Here is a 20,971-nt window from a genome sequence, read left to right as displayed (position 1 = left end):
GAATTTCATGCATGCATATATTCAAAAGTAAATTATTCGCAGCTTATCTGTGTCATGCGGGAGACGCAGTCTCTGATAACCGCAACTCATACGAAAGGAAAAAGAGTGCAAACCAGAAAAATATGTAAAACTTTGCTCCTTTTGAGTCGGGGAGAAAAGAACTTTATTTCCTGTGTGACCGTAGTCAGTTAAGCGTGACAAGGATATGTTTGATTTGCCACATATTTTCCCTTTTATTATCATCTCTATTCGATTGTGTAGGTGTGCCCACATAAGAACCTTAAATGTTAGTTTTTCGCTAAGATTTATTTATTTCTTTTTCGTGTTTTAGTAAGCGGAATTTCATTCATTCGTGTGCTAAAGGTTTGCAGCTCACATATTTATTTCTAAATTTGAATCTCTAAATAACTTCATCAAGTGATTTGGCATATTTATAAAAATTTTGTCTTGTTGTTGTTTTATATCTAAAAGGCTAAATAAGCGATACAAATCAATTCATAAACAAGGGAATTTTTTAATAACCTATTAAAGCTAAATTTTTGAATTCCGAGCAAATTTATGTTATGAAAATCAATTGCAATTGAGAATTACCAATAATAATAACAACTAAAAAATCTTTCTAAACATTTGCAGATGAAACACTGAGCGAACACGAAGGCAAATCGGTGGTGATACCCTGTCCGGTCAACAAAGCCAAATGCGGTGATCTGCACTCGATAAACTGGTTTAAGGGCGATGATCGCATTGCGGCGATGCTATTGGGCGACAGCAATGTGACGAGCGTATCAGACGAGTATGCGAACAGGTAACGTGAAATTATAATAAAAAGAATATAATAGAAATATCTAACAAAAAGATTTAAGAGGTTTTCCGTTTTTCTCAGTTTGCATAAATTAATGTGTGGGCTAAAACCAATAGTTATAAGAAAAGTTTTATTAACACTTATCAGATGCTGGGCTCTAATATGGCAAGGAACTCGAAATTGTGTTCATGACACTAATATCTGTTAGCTGTTGGTTTTAACCAATACTTGGAATGAAATAATTTTATAGGTGTCCAAAAATAATATATTTTTATCTCATATTTATTCTTCTTCTTCTTAATTGGCGTAGTGACCGCTTACGCGATTATAGCCGAGTTAACAACAGCGCGCCAGTGGTTTCTTCTTTTCGCTACGTGGCGCCAATTGGATATTCCAAGCGAAGCCAGGTCCTTCTCCACTTGGTCCTTCCAACGGAGTGGAGGTCTTCCTCTTCCTCTGCCTCCCCCGGCGGGTACTGCGTCGAATACTTTCAGAGCTGGAGTGTTTTCATCCATCCGGACAACATGACCTAGCCAGCGTAGCCGCTGTCTTTTAATTCGCTGAACTATGTCAATGTCGTCATATATCTCGTACAGCTCATCGTTCCATCGAATGCGATATTCGCCGTGGCCAATGCGCAAAGGACCATAAATCTTTCGCATAATTTTTTCTCGAAAACTCGTAACGTCGACTCATCGGTTGCTGTCATCGCCCAAGCCTCTGCACCATATAGCAGGACGGGAATTATGAGCGACTTATAGAGTTTAGCTTTTGTTCGTCGAGAGAGGACTTTACTTTTCAATTGCCTACTCAGTCCGAAGTAGCACCTGTTGGCAAGAGCAATCCTGCGTTGGATTTCCAGGCTGACATTATTGGTGGTGTTAATGCTGGTTCCTAAATAGACGAAATTATCTACAACTTCAAAGTTATGACTGTCAACAGTGACGTGAGAGCCAAGTCGCGAGTGCGACGACTGTTTGTTTGATGACAGGAGATATTTCGTTTTGCCCTCGTTCACTACCAGACCCATTTTCTGTGCTTCCTTGTCCAGCCTGGAGAAAGCAGAACTAATGGTTGATATCAATATCGTCGGCATACGCCAGCAGCTGTACACTCTTATGGAAGATGGTACCTCCTCTATTTAGTTCTGCAGCTCGAACTATTTTCTCCAGAAGCAGGTTGAAGAAGTCGCACGATAGGGAGTCGCCTTGTCTGAAACCTCGTTTGGTATCGAACGGCTCGGAGAGGTCCTTCCCGATCCTGATGGAGTTTTTGGTGTTGCTCAACGTCTGTTTACACAGCCGTATTAGTTTTGCGTGGATACCAAATTCAGACATCGCGGCATAAAGGCAGCTCCTTTTCGAAAGCAGCTTTGAAATCGACGAAAAGGTTTTGTGTGTCGATTCTCCTTTCACGGGTCTTTTCCAAGATTTGGCGCATGGTGAATACCTGGTCGGTTGTTGATTTTCCAGGTCTGAAGCCACACTGATAAGGTCCAATCAGTTTGTTGACGGTGGGCTTTAATCTTTCACACAATACGCTCGATAGAACCTTATATGCGATGTTGAGGAGGCTAATCCCACGGTAGTTGGCGCAGATTGTGGGGTCTCCGTTTTTATGGATTGGGCATAGCACACTTAAATTCCAATCGTTGGGCATGCTTTCGTCGGACCATATTTTACAAAGAAGCTGATGCATGCTCCCTATTAGTTCTTCGCCGCCGTGTTTGAATAGCTCGGCCGGCAATCCGTCGGCCCCTGCCGCTTTGTTGTTCTTCAGGCGGGCAATTGCTATTCGAACTTCGTCATGGTCGGGTAATGGAACGTCTGCTCCATCGTCATCGATTGGGGAATCGGGTTCTCCTTCTCCTGGTGTTGTGCGTTCACTGCCATTCAGCAGGCTGGAGAAGTGTTCCCTCCATAATTTAACTATGCTCTGGGCATCAGTGACTAGATCACCTTTGGGGGTTCTACAAGAGTATGCTCCGGTTTTGAAACCTTCTGTAAGCCGCCGCATTTTTTCGTAGAATTTTCGAGCATTACCCCTGTCGGCCAGCTTATCAAGCTCTTCGTACTCACGCATTTCGGCCTCTTTCTTCTTCTGTCTGCAAATGCGTCTCGCTTCCCTCTTCAACTCTCGGTATCTATCCCATCCCGCACGTGTAGTGGGCTCTTTTATATGGCCACTGTAGTAAATGTCACAAGGACCTACTCGTCTCTGTCCTTGTCCCGTCGATCGCATTTCTTCGACGGCGGTGATGTCAGCCTTTATTTTTGCGAGGACATCAACCAGCTGGGCAGCGGCACCTTCCCAATTAAGGGTCCGGACATTCCAGGTGCATGCCCTCAAAGTCCTTATTCCGTTTTCCATGGTCGTCATCAAAAGGGGGGTCTCTCATCCGAGGCTGTTTAAACTTTTTCATTGGTATTGTTTTTTACGTGGCGGGTCCCAAGCCCAGCGCACAAGCCTATGTAGGGAATGTTTCGCCTTCTCACATTAGCTCGCCTTCGAACGGATGTTCTTAGGCTACCCAGAGGATACTTGGTCAAAGACCGGAAGTAGTGAGCTGCTTGAGCCATGTGTAAAAGAATCGTTTCTGGCCACTCCCAAGTGAATGGCGATCAGAGAACTTTCCTCACTTGCGTGAACTTCTACACATGACTCCATCCTCCATTTATTACTGCTGGAAAAAAGTCTTGTGAAATTTTAAAAGCCGTAAAGGGCTAGTCCTCTATATTTCATTCACGAATTCTGCGATCAATCCGAACAAAAAAGTATTACATTTGAAACAAATGTTTGCCTTGCTCTCAGAAGTGTTCCAAGGACTTTCTGTCCAAATAACCACACTAAAGAGCCTGCAGTAATAACGTCCGAATATGTGGGTGGACAGTTAGTTTCAGCGTAAGCCATTCAACCCATTTTTAGACAATATTGCTTCAATAAAAGTCTGGACCCGTTTCCGCAATACTTCACTTAATATTGTTTAATAGTTTATTATTTTATTACACTAGTTTTTATCAGTTGTTCGTACATAGAATATAGACAATATGATAGTAAAAAGCGAAAATTCTTGAAAAACTTCTATATATTAAGGAACTTTCAGCAAACCATGAGTATTAAGGGTAGACTGCATTCGCATTCTTCATCGCGCCTGTTAAAGTGATCTATAATTACTAAAAAAAAAGCTGGCAAACTTTGGGTGCATTACTTTTGTACTTAAAACTCTTATAGAGTAGAATTTATGTCTACTATAATTATAAATTTACAGTTTTCAAAAATCGCCCTGACTTAATATCGGGTGATTTTAAGAAACAGCAACATAACTTTTTTAAAAAAAACGCATAAATTTGCAAAATCTCATCGGTTCTTTATTTGAAACGTTAGATTGGTTCATGACATTTACTTTTTGAAGATAATTTCATTTAAATGTTTAGTTAGGTGGTCCATTCGGAAAGTCCAATTTTGGGCAACTTTTTCGAGCATTTCGGCCGGAATAGCCCGAATTTCTTCGGAAATGTTGTCTTCCAAAGCTGGAATAGTTGCTGGCTTATTTCTGTAGACTTTAGACTTGACGTTGCCCCACAAAAAATAGCCCGCATGATCTTGGTGGCCAACTTACGGGTCCATTTCTTGAGATGAATTGTTCTCCGAAGTTTTCCCTCAAAATGGCCATAGAATCGCGAGCTGTGTGGCATGTAGCGTCAACCAAGTTCAGTTCTTCCATTTTTGGCAACAAAAAGTTTGTTAGCATCGAACGATAGCGATCGCCATTCACCGTAACGTTGCGTCCAACAGCATCTTTGAAAAAATACGGTCCAATGATTCCACCAGCGTACAAACCACACCAAACAGTGCATTTTTCGGGATGCATGGGCAGTTGGCCACCAAGATCATGCGATTTAACGCCTTTAGACTATTTTTTGTGGGGCAACGTCAAGTCTAAAGTCTACAGAAATAAGCCAGCAACTATTCCAGCTTTGGAAGACAACATTTCCGAAGAAATTCGGGCTATTCCGGCCGAAATGCTCGAAAAAGTTGCCCAAATTACTTTTCCGAATGGACCACCTAAGACGCAGCCGCGGTCAACATTTAAATGAAATTATCTTCAAAACGTGAACCAATCTAACGTTTCAAATAAAGAACCGATGAGATTTTGCAAATTTTATGCGTTTTTTTTTAAAAAAAAGTTATCAAGCTCTTAAAAAATCACCCGATATTTAGTTGTTGACTTTACATTAATAATGAAACACCAATTTACTCTTTCGAAACTATGTTAAAATAATTTTATAAATTTTTTAAACATTTCTTAATATTTTTTGCAGAGTCACAGTGGAGCAAAATCCATTTAGATTAGTAATAAAGGACTTAAAAATATCTGATGAGGATATCTATCTTTGTGATACAACATTTCTTATACCAATCGAAACGTGTGATAATTTCAACGGATATCGTGTCGAGTTGAATGTCTTAGGTAAGCTAAATAATTTCCACTTTTCTAAATTTTTTTCGAAATTTGTATGGTTTATACTTTAACTACTTATATACTGTATAAATTTATTTCCTGAAAGAGCTTAATTTGTTGCATTAATTGCATTTTGCATGTAAAAATTTTTTTCTTTTTGTTTAAGTTGCGAAATTGGATGATTATATTCTTATGTAATCTACTTTGTGCTTTATTTAATATATTTTTACTTGCCACTTATTATTTTTTGTCTCTTTGGCTTTTATCTCTTTAAGTTTGCTGTCAAATAAATGAATAAAGAAAAAATATTGCCATGTCCGCTTAAAATATTAAACATTTGCAAAATGTTTGTCATTTTTCTCGCACGTATTTTGCGCTTTGCATGCCAACTGCTGTATGTGTTGTTGTTTTTTGCATAGAGTTGTCATTACATGTAGGATTACCAATTTTTGTTATACCCTATTTGCACTAACACACATGGGACATGAAACAATTTTCGGTTTTTAGTTGTTTAAGTCATTTGCACATTAATGAAGTGAACCCTAGTCTAAATGTTTTGATAAATGTAACCTCTAAACTTAAAAGAAGAAGCTGTCTTTGATTCATCAAGCCACCGAATCGAACAAGCTATACCAGTTGTTCATACCGACTAGCAGAATGTGCGATGCTACCAGATCTTCTGATGAATGCGCAAATGTGCTCCGCTTGTCCAAGAAAAAATAAAACTGCCGTAAAGTATATAAAAAAAAAGCTGGTAGCATTTAAAAAACCGATAAATCATTTTGTGTGGTATCCATGTATTCTTTTGTATAGAGCAGCGCTCAAAAGTAAACATAGAATTGGCGAACCGAAGGCGGTTTATATTATATAATAGAAATTTTAAATGCTTTTCGTTAAAGCTCGTAAGACTGATGATTTAAGCTAGAGAGATGCCACGTTTTGTTGAATTCGGCCAGCAAATGGTGTTTCTGATTTCCGATCTTCATTCAATCACTTTCTTAACAAAGAGGCAGTTCTGACAATTTCCTTTGAGAATATTCCACTCGTGAACGTATTTCCCTCGATTTCAACTACTGCTACAATTTACAGTTACTTCGCCTCTCAGAATCAAATGTGTTACATTTTGACACTCTTGGCAAAAAAAATCGTAAACTTCAGCACGGATCATTGTAAAAACCCTTTTCTTTTTTCCATATCCATATTTTTACCTCTCAAAAAACTTTCCGTTTTTGTCAAAGCAACCTCATAAAAATATAAATTGATGAAAAATACTCAAACCGAGTGCGTTTTTTCGCGCAAGAGGTATCCCAAAAATTCATTCACTCATTTATTTTATTCTGCGCTCATTTATTACGTACTAACGCAATTAAAATTACATACTATCACTATTAAAATTGTTTTACGCTTTTTTATAGTCTCCAATAATGATAGCAACACAAAAGCTTATCAAATGTGAATGTCATCTCAGCGTTGCATAAAGTTTTAATATTTTACTACAATTTTCATTGCTCAATAAAAACAGTGAATGCTCTTTCATTCCCGATATTGTGTTACTATACATCACTTACTAACTCACTGTCCGCTTTTCATGCGCTTAAAATTTATTATTCATAAAATTTTGAATGCAATTTTATTTTGTAAATAATATTTTATTTTTTTGTATTTCATGTTGGATTTCATAATTCATTGAACAAAAATAAAATATCATGCGATTTTTTTAACTGATTGTACTTTTGATAAACCCCATTCCCACCGCTCTCTTCTACTACTACTCGTACTCGTACTACTACTACTACAAAACCAAATCAAAAACGCTCGTCAACATCATCATCATGGATTTGTATATGCAAAATGCAAATGAAATGTTTTACATATATGCAAAATAAATTAAATATAAATATATGCCTGTATGAATACCAAATAATCAAAAAAAAAAACAAAAATACAAAAAAACTCGCCTTTAACACCCGCCAAACCCAATTAAATCGGATTGAATCAATGAATGTCAAATTGAAATGTGTGCATACAACATAACCTTAAATTCGTTTACTTTGTGATCTTTCGTTACATTTTATTATGTTACTGCTAAAAACTCACACGAAAAATTAAATCAAAATGCAAATTAACCGTTTTTTCAAAAACAAAAACGTAGAAAATATTGGTAAATTACTAAACAAAAACAATTTTTATAAAACTCACAATTTTTTATATAGTTCAAATGGAATAAACTAGTTTCAGTTTTAGTTGTTATTGTTTCGTTTCATTTTCATTTCATTTGGCACTTGCAATTTCGTTTTATGCTTCCGTTTTTGACTTTTCATTTTGATTTGAGTGGAAAATCGTTTAAATCTAATTTAAAATTAGTCGAATTTTAGTTCAAAATTTATTTTGTTTAAAAAATTTATTTAAAAAAATAACCTAAAAACCTTGTGTTATTTAGAGAATTATTTTCTCTTTTTCAAAGAAATATTAATTTTTTATAGTTTAGAAATGAAATTCCGTAAGATTTACTCAATTATTAATTTTGCCTCTACAAACTCACGAATTCTTCTTGAATGTATCAACACAATAAATCAACTACTACTACAACAACAACTACCGCAAATACCAATCCCTAAAACACTTGCTGTATTGTCAACGCAACGTTAAACACAACAACACTACATTCACATAAATGTATCTGTCCTATTGTCAACCAACAACACACACAACCTGATAACCGTTATACTTCTGTAACATCTATACAACACTCAAACGACGAATGTATCACCTACACACCCACCCACACACATGCATACATATGTACACCCGACAACGTGGCGATTGGCGTAATTTGTGCATACGACTATTTGGTTGTTGTTGTTGACTGAGCAGTGCCACCAACGGAGGTTGTGATTCTGGATGAGAAGGGCGATCGCATTGAGAATGGTTCCGTCATTGGACCCATGCAGGAGCGGCAGTCACTAAAAGTGTCGTGTGTCGTACAGAATACACGACCGCAACCACAGGTCGGCTGGTGGCGGGGGAATAAGCGACTATTGACGCGTAAGTAGATGAACATTTTAACACTAACAATCAACAATATTAGTTAGATAATTAACTCAAAATAGGTAAAGTTTGCTTAAAGCTCAGAAACTGAAATGGAAATAAAAGAAAAGAAAAGCTACGAATAACATGATTTCAAATTTTTATAAAAACTTTAAGTATCTATATGTTATCAAAATGGCACATCAAGTGTTCATTGAGGCCGATAGGGCTGCACTCCTACCTATCTATATGTTAATTAGTGCGGTCGGAAGTGAAATTTCTTGACCCCAAGCCAGTTAAAAACTATCAAGCTTTTCTAATAAGCAGAGAACTTTCTGTTTAGAGTTCTGCATACTTGAGGTATGCAACACCTTCAGGCAGGGCGTCATGTTACCTTTATTTGCAAGTAATATTATCATAACTTGTGTTTTCTTGGGTTATCAAGTTCAGGGCTGTCAATGAATTTTTGTTTATAGCAACCAAGTTGACATCATTCTCTGTAGATGCTCTCAATTACTTATTTTTCAGTATCAGCAAATTATAAGTTGTAAACGCAGCTCTACTGGAGTGAGTCTGTTCAAAATAAAAATCCATTCGCTTAAAATTTAAACGTTTATATTATTTTTGTATGTGTGTGTGCGTGTATTTCTTTTTTCAACTTTTATGTGCTGCACCAACTTGTGATGGTGCAGGTCAACCACTTGAGCTGCCACTTAAGGCTAATCTCAGTCAAAAGTCCTGCTGAAACATTACGCACGACAGAAATTTACGACCATACACGCCCAGCGTAAGCCAAAGGAAACTTCGGTGGCGGACTTAACACTTTGAATGTACCGTATTCCACTCTGCTTATTGCACCAAACGATGCGGCTTCATTCGAGCAAGATGAATGCGTGTCTGCTGTGAAATTTATTAGCAAACGAAAAAAATGCGTTGAGCGCATAAAAAACTTGTGGATTTTAGCAGCGTCTTATCAGACAACGCTCAATAGAGGTACACATGCAGAGAGCTGCGAAGAAAAAAAAAAAAAATGCTTGCGAGTGTGAAAGGATCAGACTAAGTCCGCTTTTAAGGATGAACAGTGGTGCGCACAAGTTACGAAAAACACCCGTTAAAAGGCATCGAACGCTCACCAGAAGTTCACACACACACACTGGCACGACCGAGTGTTGTTGTAAAATCACTGAGAGCGTTGCTAATAAAATCTTTTTTATTGCCATTCATAAAAAAGCAATTGCATTAAATTTCTCAGCTTACTCGCTGGCGTAGCATAAAAATGGCGCACACTCACTCTTCTTGGATGTCCTTTTTGCCTCCTTCACACCGCTGGTAACCTTTTTAACGATGATTGTGCCACCAAATTAATTGGTTGTTTTAAGGAGTAAGCAAAGATAATAAAACAAAAACAACCTCTAAATGGAAGGTGCAAAGAATCCGAACAAAAGTGTAATGCAAAGCACGTTAGCCACCGCTTGACCGGACGTAGAGCAGGACCTACACATACACCTACAACACTCACTGAGGCTCTTGCGCGAGGTATATATGCTTATAGCAAAAATTAATGCGCCAAAGAGACAAGCCATTACTTCAACGGAATTCCGGGCGAAATACTTACGCGTATCGCAGCAAAAGCAAGAAGCCTGATTCAAAGCAAATTCCACTCGCGCGTACACCTAAGCATGCTTCTTGGTGCAATTTCTTGCATAAAACGAGCTGCTTTTTAATTCTCCAACGCTTTTTATGGCTCTGTGAAGTTTCTGATTTCGCTAATAATTTCCGGCGAGGTTTGTTTTTTCCAGCAACATAAATCTCAAAAGATATACTTTCTTTTCTGTTGGCCATTTACTCAATTTATTTCATCCGACTTGGGGTGTACTGCGAATTTTAGAAATTTATTTACGCTTTCACAAAGTATAATCTCTTTTCGCTCACTTTTTAACCGTTATCTAAATTCGTCCTTTTCTACGTGCGACCTTTTAAGTGATTTGCTCAATTACATTTTTATACGTTCATGCGTCCGTCTTAATTGTTGTTGCTGTAGTTAAGGTGTCTTGTATACGTCACTTTGACTCAACTGTTAATGATGGCAGCTACAAGAGGTGGAAATCGGAAGAAAAGGAAATGAAAAGTTACTTGAGTTGATAAAAGGCTTGATTGCAGTACAAACCTTTTATGAAACTTTTGGCGCGGAGTATATGCAAAGGATAAAATTTATGGACAAAACTCAACATTTTATTTTGGGCCTAAAGCTTTTAAAATATTCAAAAACATTCTTCAGTACAATTTCTAATAAATCGCAATTAATTTGACCTCCAATCCTTAGCGCAAGTTGTTTACGATCGAAGTAAGCATAACTTTCTGTGGACACAAGTCTAATCTTTCAAATCAAATCAGTTATACCATTCAAGAAGTATAAAACGTAACTTTGAGTTGGACTGTCCATCTGACTTTTTAATTTTTTAATTTTTTGAAATAACGCTTCTCAGTCGGATTATATAGTAACTAATATCTCTTAAAAATGATATATGTATATGTACTTGTAGTGTGTCAGAACATGTAACTCCAGTTCTTATATCTTTTGAATTTACTTCCCCCCAGATCGTTAGAGAAAGAAGTTAAGTTTCCTTCAAGCTATCGAAGAAGAGAATCGAATCGAATCAAACAGCTTAGGAAGCTGCACCATCAAGAAATAACTCCCTTTTTCAGCCTTTATTGTTTGAAATAATCACTAATTATTATTATAAAATTTCTCTGAAGATTCTGTAATAAAGAAGAACTAACTTCTAATGAAAAATTCACACGTGAGAATGTCCTACATAATATTAATTCAACTTTATTTAGTTTTCAATTAAAAATAGTTGTAAATTTCATGACTGCTGTATCTCACTCACACCCCTAAAGCTGTTTGGAATTTAAAATGCAACCTTTATCTCGGAATCACAGTAAAGATAAAAAGACACTAGGTGCTATTAATAAAAAATGTCAATAAAGAGTCTTAAGATGACATAAAAATTACTACACTTTTCAAACATATCTGATGAGTTTTTTTCAAATGAATGCATATAACAATTTTGTCAAAAAAACATATATGTAAATTTAATTTTAAATAATTATATTTTTAGTATAAATTTCTGTTTTATTTTGCACAGATTCCGCCTCCTATGTTGAGACGGATGGCCTGTTTACTGCCACGCTGGAGTTGAATTTGGAGTTGTCACGTGACGATCTGGCGAGAGATATTGAATGTCGCGTCGAGTCCGCAGCTCTGCCAAATAAGCTAATCAATAAGTTTCGTGTCGATTTACAAGGTAATTACAGAAAATATATTGCACCATCAGTAGTGTTGCTATGTTAAGTTTCTTTTTTTAAATACCATAAAAATAGTATGTCATTAGTGAAAAACGAAAAAAAGTGTTGTAAAACTTTTTATTGGGAAAATTTGTGTACACTGCTTAGTACTCGTTGCAGGGCTGCTTCGAAAAACAATTTAACACTTATTAACTCTAAAAATTTTAGTAAAGTGGCAACACTGTTTATGAATATTGTAACATGCAGTTAAAACTTAAGGAAATTGCATAATCTGATGTGAGATCGCAAGTTTATTTGCAAATTGAAAAGGTCACGCTACTCAAATTAAAGTAATTAATTAAATTCAGACACAAAATATCACACCAACTTACGCAACACGTCAACATAATTTTGATGGAAGAAATTGAAATGAAACAACAACTAAAGCCATATGGAAATTTATTTAATTAAGGTCGCGACTAAGCCTTTAGTAGAGAGTTTTGATTTTTTAAACAGAAGAATTGTAACATAATCATTAATTCCAAAGAAAGGGTAGTGAATATTGTTAGACGGGAAGAACCAAAGACGGAAAAGAACATACACTCGCGTCCAAATATACTGCTATACTGAAGTTTATGTCAAACCCAATAAGTAGACATGCATTTTTTAAATACTTAAAACCATAACTTACTCCACTCTATTCAATACCAAAGAATAATACGGTATATTTTGATACAAACATATTTACATAATAACTATAAACATAATACACGTGTCAGAATATATGTAAGTGTTTAAGTGTAAGAGGAAAATTAATGAAAGCCACATTTAAGAGACGGAGGCGTCACTTAATTAAGCACTTTAGTCGCAGGAAAACTAAAACTCGCGTACACTTCAATATGCAAAACCACTTAATTATAACAAAAAAAATATGCCTGTACCCGTAAAAAAGTTTGAGAAATGGTGCGAGGAAGTTAGAACAATAGCATTAAATACTTAAGTGTAATTGGACAAAGGCAAAAAGCAAAACATAAAAAAAATAAAACTAAGCTGACAGCAAAATTGATTGATGCCCTCTCTCATTGTATGGAATAGAATGAAAATGACAGTGGGCGCGTGTGTGAGCTACGTGCCACAGGAATGCTATGCTATGCTTTAGGCTTTTTCTTTTCCCCTTCGTCCTTTCTTGCCATTCGCACATGCTTCGGGAGCGATTTGAAAAGGGTAGCTAAAAGTTAGATGCCATCTAAATTGCTGTTATTAATTATGTAGGCAGAGAAAGAATACTGAAGCAACAAAACACAAAATAAAAGTTATTTGTGCCTTAAAAGCTTGCGTCAAGTTGGTGTGGCGAATGCTTACGGTGACACAATGGCATAATTGCCAACAATACCGACCATTTATTTATCAATTTTTCATTGCAACGTAGAGAAATTGGCCGTTTTTCACCTGGCTGACTATTGTCTAATGCAATTTTAGAATTCCTTACTTCATCCCTTTTATTGATTCTGATTTATTTACCTTTCCTTTTATGTCATTTGCAGTGCGTCCGACGAGCATATCCATCAATGGTGTGGAGCATCATACAGTGCAGGGCAGCAAAGTGGTGCTGACATGTGATGTAAGTGTTGTGGTTTGAATATTACTAACTAATTAAGCTAAAATAGTCTAAGTTTTTACATTTTCTCACTTTTTCTTATAAAAATAATAATGGAAATTTTTTAAGGAACAAAACTCTGAATAATTTAAGGAAATTTACGTGGAAAGTTAAAACTTTCTATAAACTTCTTTTTCAATGAGTTATGAACACTGACAGCATCTCTGAATGACCATGACCAAATAAAATCCAATCAAACTGAATATTTTATTCTAATATACTCGTATGCGGACTATCCACGCCTACAAATAGACTGTTCTTAAAACTATTCGGTTCAAGAAGAGTGTATTTTAACTTGCATGATATAAGAACGAATGTATGTAGTATTTTGAAGCTGAACCATCAACAAGTAATTGTGACCGCTACGAAATTTCAAAACATATGTCTAAATATAAAAAATAACTTAACAACTCTTAAAATGAGTAAATTGTCCTAAGAATTAGTTGTTCTTTTATATCCGAGAAAAAAACAAAAAGTGAAGTAATGTCTTACAAGATAACCGACTAAGATAAGTCATTTTTGAAACATAATTCACATTTGAAGATAAGGGCAGGATAAAACAAAGATTTACCAGACCGACTAGAAGAACCTAACCTAATAGTTTCGGCAAATTTAACGCTTCCTGTTTGCCGACTTATATTCTTTAAAATTTTCCGCAAACAGCCGTGATTTACGGAACAAACTAAGGCTAGCCAAAAGCATTAAGGCTTTTCAGACAGCCCCTTAAATAAACGAATTACAAAATGCTCATTATAAAGTTTTCATCTCAGTTCGTTAGTTATTTAAAATAGCGATTTTTATTTTTTTTTTAAAGAGTTAAATGTTTCTAAATTTTCACTATTTTGATATCCAAAATGTAGATATTTAGAGTTTTATTTTCCATTTTCAAATATTCAAATCACTTACATATTCTTTGCCATATTTCTTCATACAAATGTTCCATCTATTGCCTCAGATATTGTAAATTAGCCTCCATTATTGACGTTGTTATAAGGCACTATTTAATCAATAACCATGAGCCTTTCCAATAAAGGCTTCCCTACATGCAAGTTGACAACTAGCTAGTTCGTAACAACTATCTACATTTGCATATACTCGTATGATACGTGTGGACATGGTGCAAGAGCACACGATGCCGTGGGGTAATTGCCAATAATTAACTGTCAATTATTACTTTGATTTTTCTTCATGAAAATTTTAACAAGCATAAATGAAAATGTCGGAGTGGAGGGATATATGTATGTATACACATATGTGTATAGGTGTTTACGTCAGTGTGTTTACGGGTCGACAATTTGATGCTTTAATAGAATTGTAACGTTTAAAATTGTTACAATGAGGCGTTTTGCAAGCGCTAACCAGTTTTGAGTAGCAAATTCGATATTACATAGTGTTTAAAGGGTGGTACAAATGCATTGGTAATAGTTGTCTTCAAACCGCCAAGCGTTAGAGAATGGTCAAACAACAAACTATACCAAATAAACAAACACACAGTAATTACTAGTATAAGGTTATACCTTGTCCTCAAGCCCAATTCCATAAACGTTGTCTTTCTTTGCCGAAAAATTCTTCTTTCTTATAGCAGTGGCGCTGCCTTATGCTTTACAATCAAATTTTATTCTAAATCAAGTATTAGTTTAACTAAAATAAACAAATTTTAGTGTCATGTAAAACACTTATTTCATATTGGACTCATTCACGACACAAAAATTTTTTCTAATATCTGCTAAACGAAAAGAAAGCCTTTATGCATATATATGTTGATTTAATGAGGCAACTACATACATTCTTCTACCGAAGTTACATAACTCTTTTGCTTTCTTATTGCTCTTAAAAGGACATTTTAGGAGAGTAGTGCCTAAAGGTAGGGAGCAGAAAAATCCCGAATAGATGCCTAATGCTTCCGATAAATATTAACCGAAAAAGTGTGGTATCCAGTAATTTCATTGATAATTTGAAAAATTCTTTCAGAATTCCACATCGAAGTTGCATTTTCTTCTTCATTCGAGTTTACTAGTATCATTAGATCATACGGGTGAATACACTTTTTCATTCTCACTTCTGTCAATAGCACAAATGAGAGTTTAGTGCTGTTTCTAGAAACAGAATTATACTAACCAAACACATTGCATGTCTCTTCGGCACTATTCATATCGTTTTTTTTTTTCAAACAATGGACAAAGTTAAAAAGACGTTATAGAGTCTCAATGAGATAGCTATGGACATAAAAGAAATAACAGATAGGAAGCGAAAATTTCCAAACACAGACGATATTATATTGGAAGAAATGCTTAGAAACGAATTCTGAACAATAATAATGAAATCCAAAAATTTCAGAAACGCTCTTGTATAATAAATATAAAAGAGTTTTTGATGAGGACTTCTAAACTGACACTTCAAACAACAAACCCAATAAGAAGAAATTTTCCGTTCCATATATGAACCACCCTGTATATCAGATATACACGTAAACTTATGCACGTATGCATCAAATTAACAAGCAAGGAAGAGCTAAGTTCGGGCGTAACCGAACATTTTATTCTCTTACAAGTTGCAAGGATAACAGCCGGCTAAATAACTTCAGGTGTTGGCAATATTGGAAAATGTAGCATAAAAGTTCAACTTCATTGTTCGATGAAATCTTGAATGGATTATAATCAAGGCGAAAATTACACTAAGTCATCCTCAATCGATTTTATCTATTTTAGCCAATAACACATACAAGTAATATTAAAATGCCACATATCAATTAAAAGCTCTTTGGGTTTCATTAGTCAGCCGAATTTTCGAAAATTTAATAATTAGTTATATAGGGGCTAGATCAAGTTTGCACCCAATTTTAACAATTTTAAGCAGAAAGATACAATTTTTTTATTAAAATATTTCCATTTTCATTAAGATAAGTCACATATTGGCCGATATACGCGATATAAAGTCATCCGGAAGTTCGAAAATCTTTATTATAGGTATATGGCGTCTCAGGGAATTATTGACTTGATTGAACCAATTTTTGATAAACAGAATTACTATTATCAGGAAAGCACTATCTTCAAAATTATATTATATATCTCACATATTGACCGATATTTTTGGTAAAAAGACAGCTATAGGCACTGGATCTACATATTCGGTACCTGAGGGTTGAACCATTTCGGTTCGATTTGGAAATTTTTTGTTATATTAATTGGTGCTTTATTTGTATACTGGAATTGGTATTTAAATTGAATTATATGGGGAAATAGGCGTGGTTGTGGTTCGATTTCCCCCATTTTTGGTAACGCAGGAATATCAATATCCTGAATTTGGTTGATAGCGGAAGAGTAGGTCCCGGGATATGGATTTTCAACTAAATATGGGGGGTATTATGACCATCGGCCAAATTTTAATTCACATAAGCCCCATGTTCCATCCAGGGTGTAAAGAAGCTCTTTATCTTAATTTAGGGCTTAGTTTTAGGACTCTATCGTTTAATTTCGTTTTTGCGCGGCAGTAGTTCGGTTACGCCTATCTACATTACCAAGCTTCTTATGGTGCCAAGGAACATGTCTACCAAGTTTCATCAAGATTCACCGTTAGATGAACGAAACTATTATACTCTGTAGGAACATGATGCAAGTGTATAAAACTTAACACTTAATATGCACATATGTATAAATCAATACGTGCCTGTATGTATGTATGTCAAAACTCTAGTTTTTTCATGTAAATCCTTTCGCATAAACAGGCTCACAAATACACATACATACCTGACGGCATAATGGTATTTGCTCTATGAATGTGTATTGTTCGCTGGCATTCGTGTCAAGTTATGTATATGCGGCAAATTGCTTTTTATTGTAATTTTAATAGCTTTTTGTATAATTCGTTACATCGATTGTGCCGTTACAGCTGTTGTTTGCTGAAGCGAGCGGGCAAACATACACACATGTGGCATTTTGCCTTCAGACAGTTATTTAGATCAATGCATAATAGGCGTTTAATTGATAGTTTATTGTTCTTGGTTCAGCTTCTGCAACGGAAAATTTTATTCTTCATCATAAGTCAAAGGCAAATGATCATGTTCGTGTGTATTGGTGTTGAAAATTGTGTTAATTAATTTTACTTTCAATCAATGGCAATAAATTCAATTTGCAGCCAATGGCACAATGGCAAGTTATCATCTTTAGCTGTGAACTTAATTATTAGAGAATTACTAAAAGAAATGTGCGCATATATTCTCAGAAAATTATAGTATGTAAATACTGCATAATTGCAGTTGACTTATTTTGACAAGTTTGTTCACACATGAATGTTCTTTAAAAGATTTCCATTTTAAAGTTTATATACTTGGATACATTTACTGAAAGCATACCTATCAGTAAAAAAATCCCGAAAGTAATCATACTAGCTTACAGTCATTTTGCGACGGTGATGTTAGTGGCTGTATTTTTACTACTTTTGGGCTCCTAAAACCGAAAATGATAGTAAAAATTGTATAACACGTTCGACGTTTTGCGATTTTAACTATCTACTTGTATAGTCAAGGGGCTGTACGTGATGGAAAATTTGGATAATTTTGCAACATATTGCTACAGAGTATAATAGTTTTTTCACCTAAGGGTTGTTTGTATCAGCTAAAAATAAGGTCGTTGGAAATAGGGTTATGCATATATAAATGATCCAGATAACGAGACGAGTTGAAATCTGAGTGACTGTCTCTCTGTCCCTCCGTCCGTCTGTCCGTGTGCGTACGCGCCTTAAATCGATAAATAGTCCAAAGGCATTAAATTTTATATCTAGGTTGACACAAGAGGACTGTGTTGGAGACGTTTTTAAAAATGAAAGATGAAAAGCCATATGTCAGGACCAACTCCTTGACATTCCTGAAATTGGACTACAACCAATGCACCAATATATCACCTTATGACCAAAAAGTGTTCAAATCGGGCAAAAAATATTCAAGACCACAGGTACCGAATATGTTGATCAGAGTTCCGATTGCGAACTTTTTATCGAAAATATCGATCAGTCTGTGAGATATAATATGTTGTCAAAAAAGTCTTGCGGTATTTTCGCTAGTTGGCGCTGAAAGCGCTTAGTTCTAGTTTTATTCGTCGCATCGGGTCATGCTTTTGGAAAGCTCATTTCACGCGCTAACACGTGTTTGATTGATTGTCGTTTCTTTTAAGTCGTTCGTGAGTTATAGCGTCGCAAACATAGAGCAAAATAAAGAGAAAATACGGCATATTTTACAGTACTACTACGATAAAGGCAAAAATGCATCTCAAGCCGCCAATAAAATTTGTGCAGTTTATAGACCCGATACAGTTTCCATTTCCCCGCACAACGATGGTTTCAACGTTTTCGTTCTGGTGTAGAGGTGGTCGAAGATGCGCCACGCTCCGGAAGGCCTGTCGTCGAAAATTGCGATAAAATCGCTGAGTTGGTCGAAAGAGACCGGCATAGTAGCAGCCGTAGCATCGGTCAAGAGCTGGGCATGAGTCATCAAAAATTCATTTCAATTTCAATAAAAAAAAAAAAAATCAAAATACCGCAAGACTTTTTTGACAACCCATTATTATAGAAATTCGGAAAAATTTCTTTCCTAATAATGGTGTGCCTATGTATAAAAAATGGGCTGAATCGGGTCATTAAATTATATAGCCCCATATATGTATGTACTTAATAGAACGATTTTCGAACTTCCAGTTGAAAATACCTCATATATTATAACGGCAAAATCGTGAATTATTTTAATAAAATTGAGGGAGCGTGTTTTTCTAAAAAGGGTTTGGTCTTGGCAAGTTGCGGGGGTATACAATATTCGGTTACATCCGAACACAACCCTTCTTTACTTGTTTTAATTGTTATTAAAACTTAAGAGTTGCAATTAGATATAACTATTTATAGAAACCGTAGGCTTCGGAACTGTTATATCGCAAAAAGAAGGACTCCTCCATCAAAGGAAGAAGTGAAACACATTGCAGCCTTACAGCGTGAGTTCTGCCACTTCGGTGGAAAACTGGTGAGTTAGTTCGACTTAGTACTCTCCACCGTTCGTCGTAAGACAGCTGTTTTCTTACGTAATGAATATTAGTTCGGGTCCATCATAACTCTTGGTGCTCGTATGAGCTGTATTAATGATAGCAAACCACTTATGAATGGTTGCTTCACTTGGCCCAGTCACCTGCTAATAATTTCTATATGTTTAATTTATGGAAATAGGTTAACTAATCTGCCTCTTCTTATCATATTAAATGGCATGAGATAAGACCGGCTCAATATTTGGAAAGAAAAACCTTCAGCGAGGATCAAAGTAATTATATAATAAAATATTGAATCAAAATATGATAAAATATGTTCGCGTTTAAAACTAGTGAAATTTTGCACAAATTCCAAATTTTCTAATTTCAGCAGTTCCCACCATTAAATATTTCATTACTGAAGTTTTAATTTCTCGTAATTTAAATAATTTCAGATTCATGGCGCTCGACCGGCAGTGAATTTGACGTGGTTCAATTCCTCAACAGTCATAAGTCCCGAAGAGAACGATTTAACCGAAATTAGAACGAAGGCGGTAAGTGAACTCAAGTATTTAAAATTAATTATGAATTTCTTTAACAAGTTAACTCAGAAATTTCTTCCTAAAAATACCAAATGAAATATATTATAACTGCTCTTTTTGAGTTGACCCACCTTTAAGCTCATACAAATACACTGAGTAGTAACTTTAAACTTTTCCAATGCATTTCATAACTATACTTCATATATATTCGTCCTTTCATAACGCAATCGTCAGTTCGAGAAGGACGACGGCACGTATCACACGCAGTCGGAGCTTATCTTCAACGCGACACGCTTCGAGAATGACATGATTTTCCGGTGCGATGCGGACAACGTGGTGCTGCAGATAAACCGCGAAAAACCATTCACATCTTCGCTGACGCTGGAAGTCTTGTGTAAGTTGCACGCTATCGAAAACTACAAAATCAACAGCAACAAAAAAGCTAAAGCAAACAAGTGTTACATAAAGCCCTTTCCGTGCATTTCTACATTTTCTATATATAGATCCGCCAGTGGTTAAGGTCAGCCCACCCGAGATTACGGTAAACACCAGCGACACCGTGCTGCTCAACTGCGAATATGTCGCAAATCCGGCGTCGCTGACGCAAGTCATGTGGTAAGTAGAAGGATTATATAATTTTTTTGCAAACAAAGAAAAATAAAAAGTTTTGAAAATAGAATTACGCACACACAACCTCTTATTGACTTTCAATTTCTAATTGTCTTAAGTTACTTGTGTGCTCAACAAAAATAAATAAATTTAATTGCATTCAAGTCCATTAATGGGTAGCAAATGACAGCGATTACCCGCTGTGCACCAAGTCACAATGCAACAACCGCTCACACACACACAAATACCATCGACAAATAGTTGCAAAATCATACGCGCAGAGATTTTCACACCCACTCACATGCACATGTACTTACGACTGCTGCTAAAGTAAAAGCCAGCACTGGAGTCGCCTCCAGTGGGGGGCAATGACACACTCCGCACGAAGACAAATATCGATACAGTAAAGTGCAAGCCAATTAAACTAAATTTCCAAATGTAAACAAAAAACTAATTAAAAACAAATACAAAGGCAGCGTTCGCAGGAAGGCATTGTGCAAGCGTGGAGATAGCAGTGCAAATAAAGCAAATGGCAAATCGAAGCGCAAAGCAAATGGCGACAATCAGTGAATGAAATATGCA

General features: G+C 35.8%; 1 protein-coding gene across 10 annotated transcripts in view; it reads left to right on the top strand.

Moving 5' to 3' along the window:
• LOC126762269 (hemicentin-1) overlaps positions 1-20,971 on the top strand; it is a 545,135-nt gene that overhangs the window by 463,016 nt on the left and 61,148 nt on the right. For all 10 annotated transcript variants that reach the window (XR_007667437.1, XM_050478903.1, XM_050478904.1 and 7 more), the window contains exons 3-10: positions 634-805; positions 5,125-5,273; positions 8,139-8,309; positions 11,441-11,599; positions 13,124-13,200; positions 19,694-19,792; positions 20,015-20,174; positions 20,284-20,395. Coding sequence is in view for 9 of the 10 variants with exons in the window: in XM_050478903.1 (XP_050334860.1) it covers positions 634-805; positions 5,125-5,273; positions 8,139-8,309; positions 11,441-11,599; positions 13,124-13,200; positions 19,694-19,792; positions 20,015-20,174; positions 20,284-20,395 (1,099 nt within the window). In the remaining variant the exon portion in view is untranslated. The remainder of the gene's footprint in view (positions 1-633; positions 806-5,124; positions 5,274-8,138; positions 8,310-11,440; positions 11,600-13,123; positions 13,201-19,693; positions 19,793-20,014; positions 20,175-20,283; positions 20,396-20,971) is intronic.

Source organism: Bactrocera neohumeralis, chromosome 6 (genome assembly GCF_024586455.1).
Source record: "Bactrocera neohumeralis isolate Rockhampton chromosome 6, APGP_CSIRO_Bneo_wtdbg2-racon-allhic-juicebox.fasta_v2, whole genome shotgun sequence".
Classification (NCBI taxonomy): Eukaryota; Metazoa; Arthropoda; class Insecta; order Diptera; family Tephritidae; genus Bactrocera; species Bactrocera neohumeralis.
The sequence above is the reverse complement of the archived record's forward strand: the minus strand, read 5'-3'. Positions and strand labels throughout refer to the sequence as shown.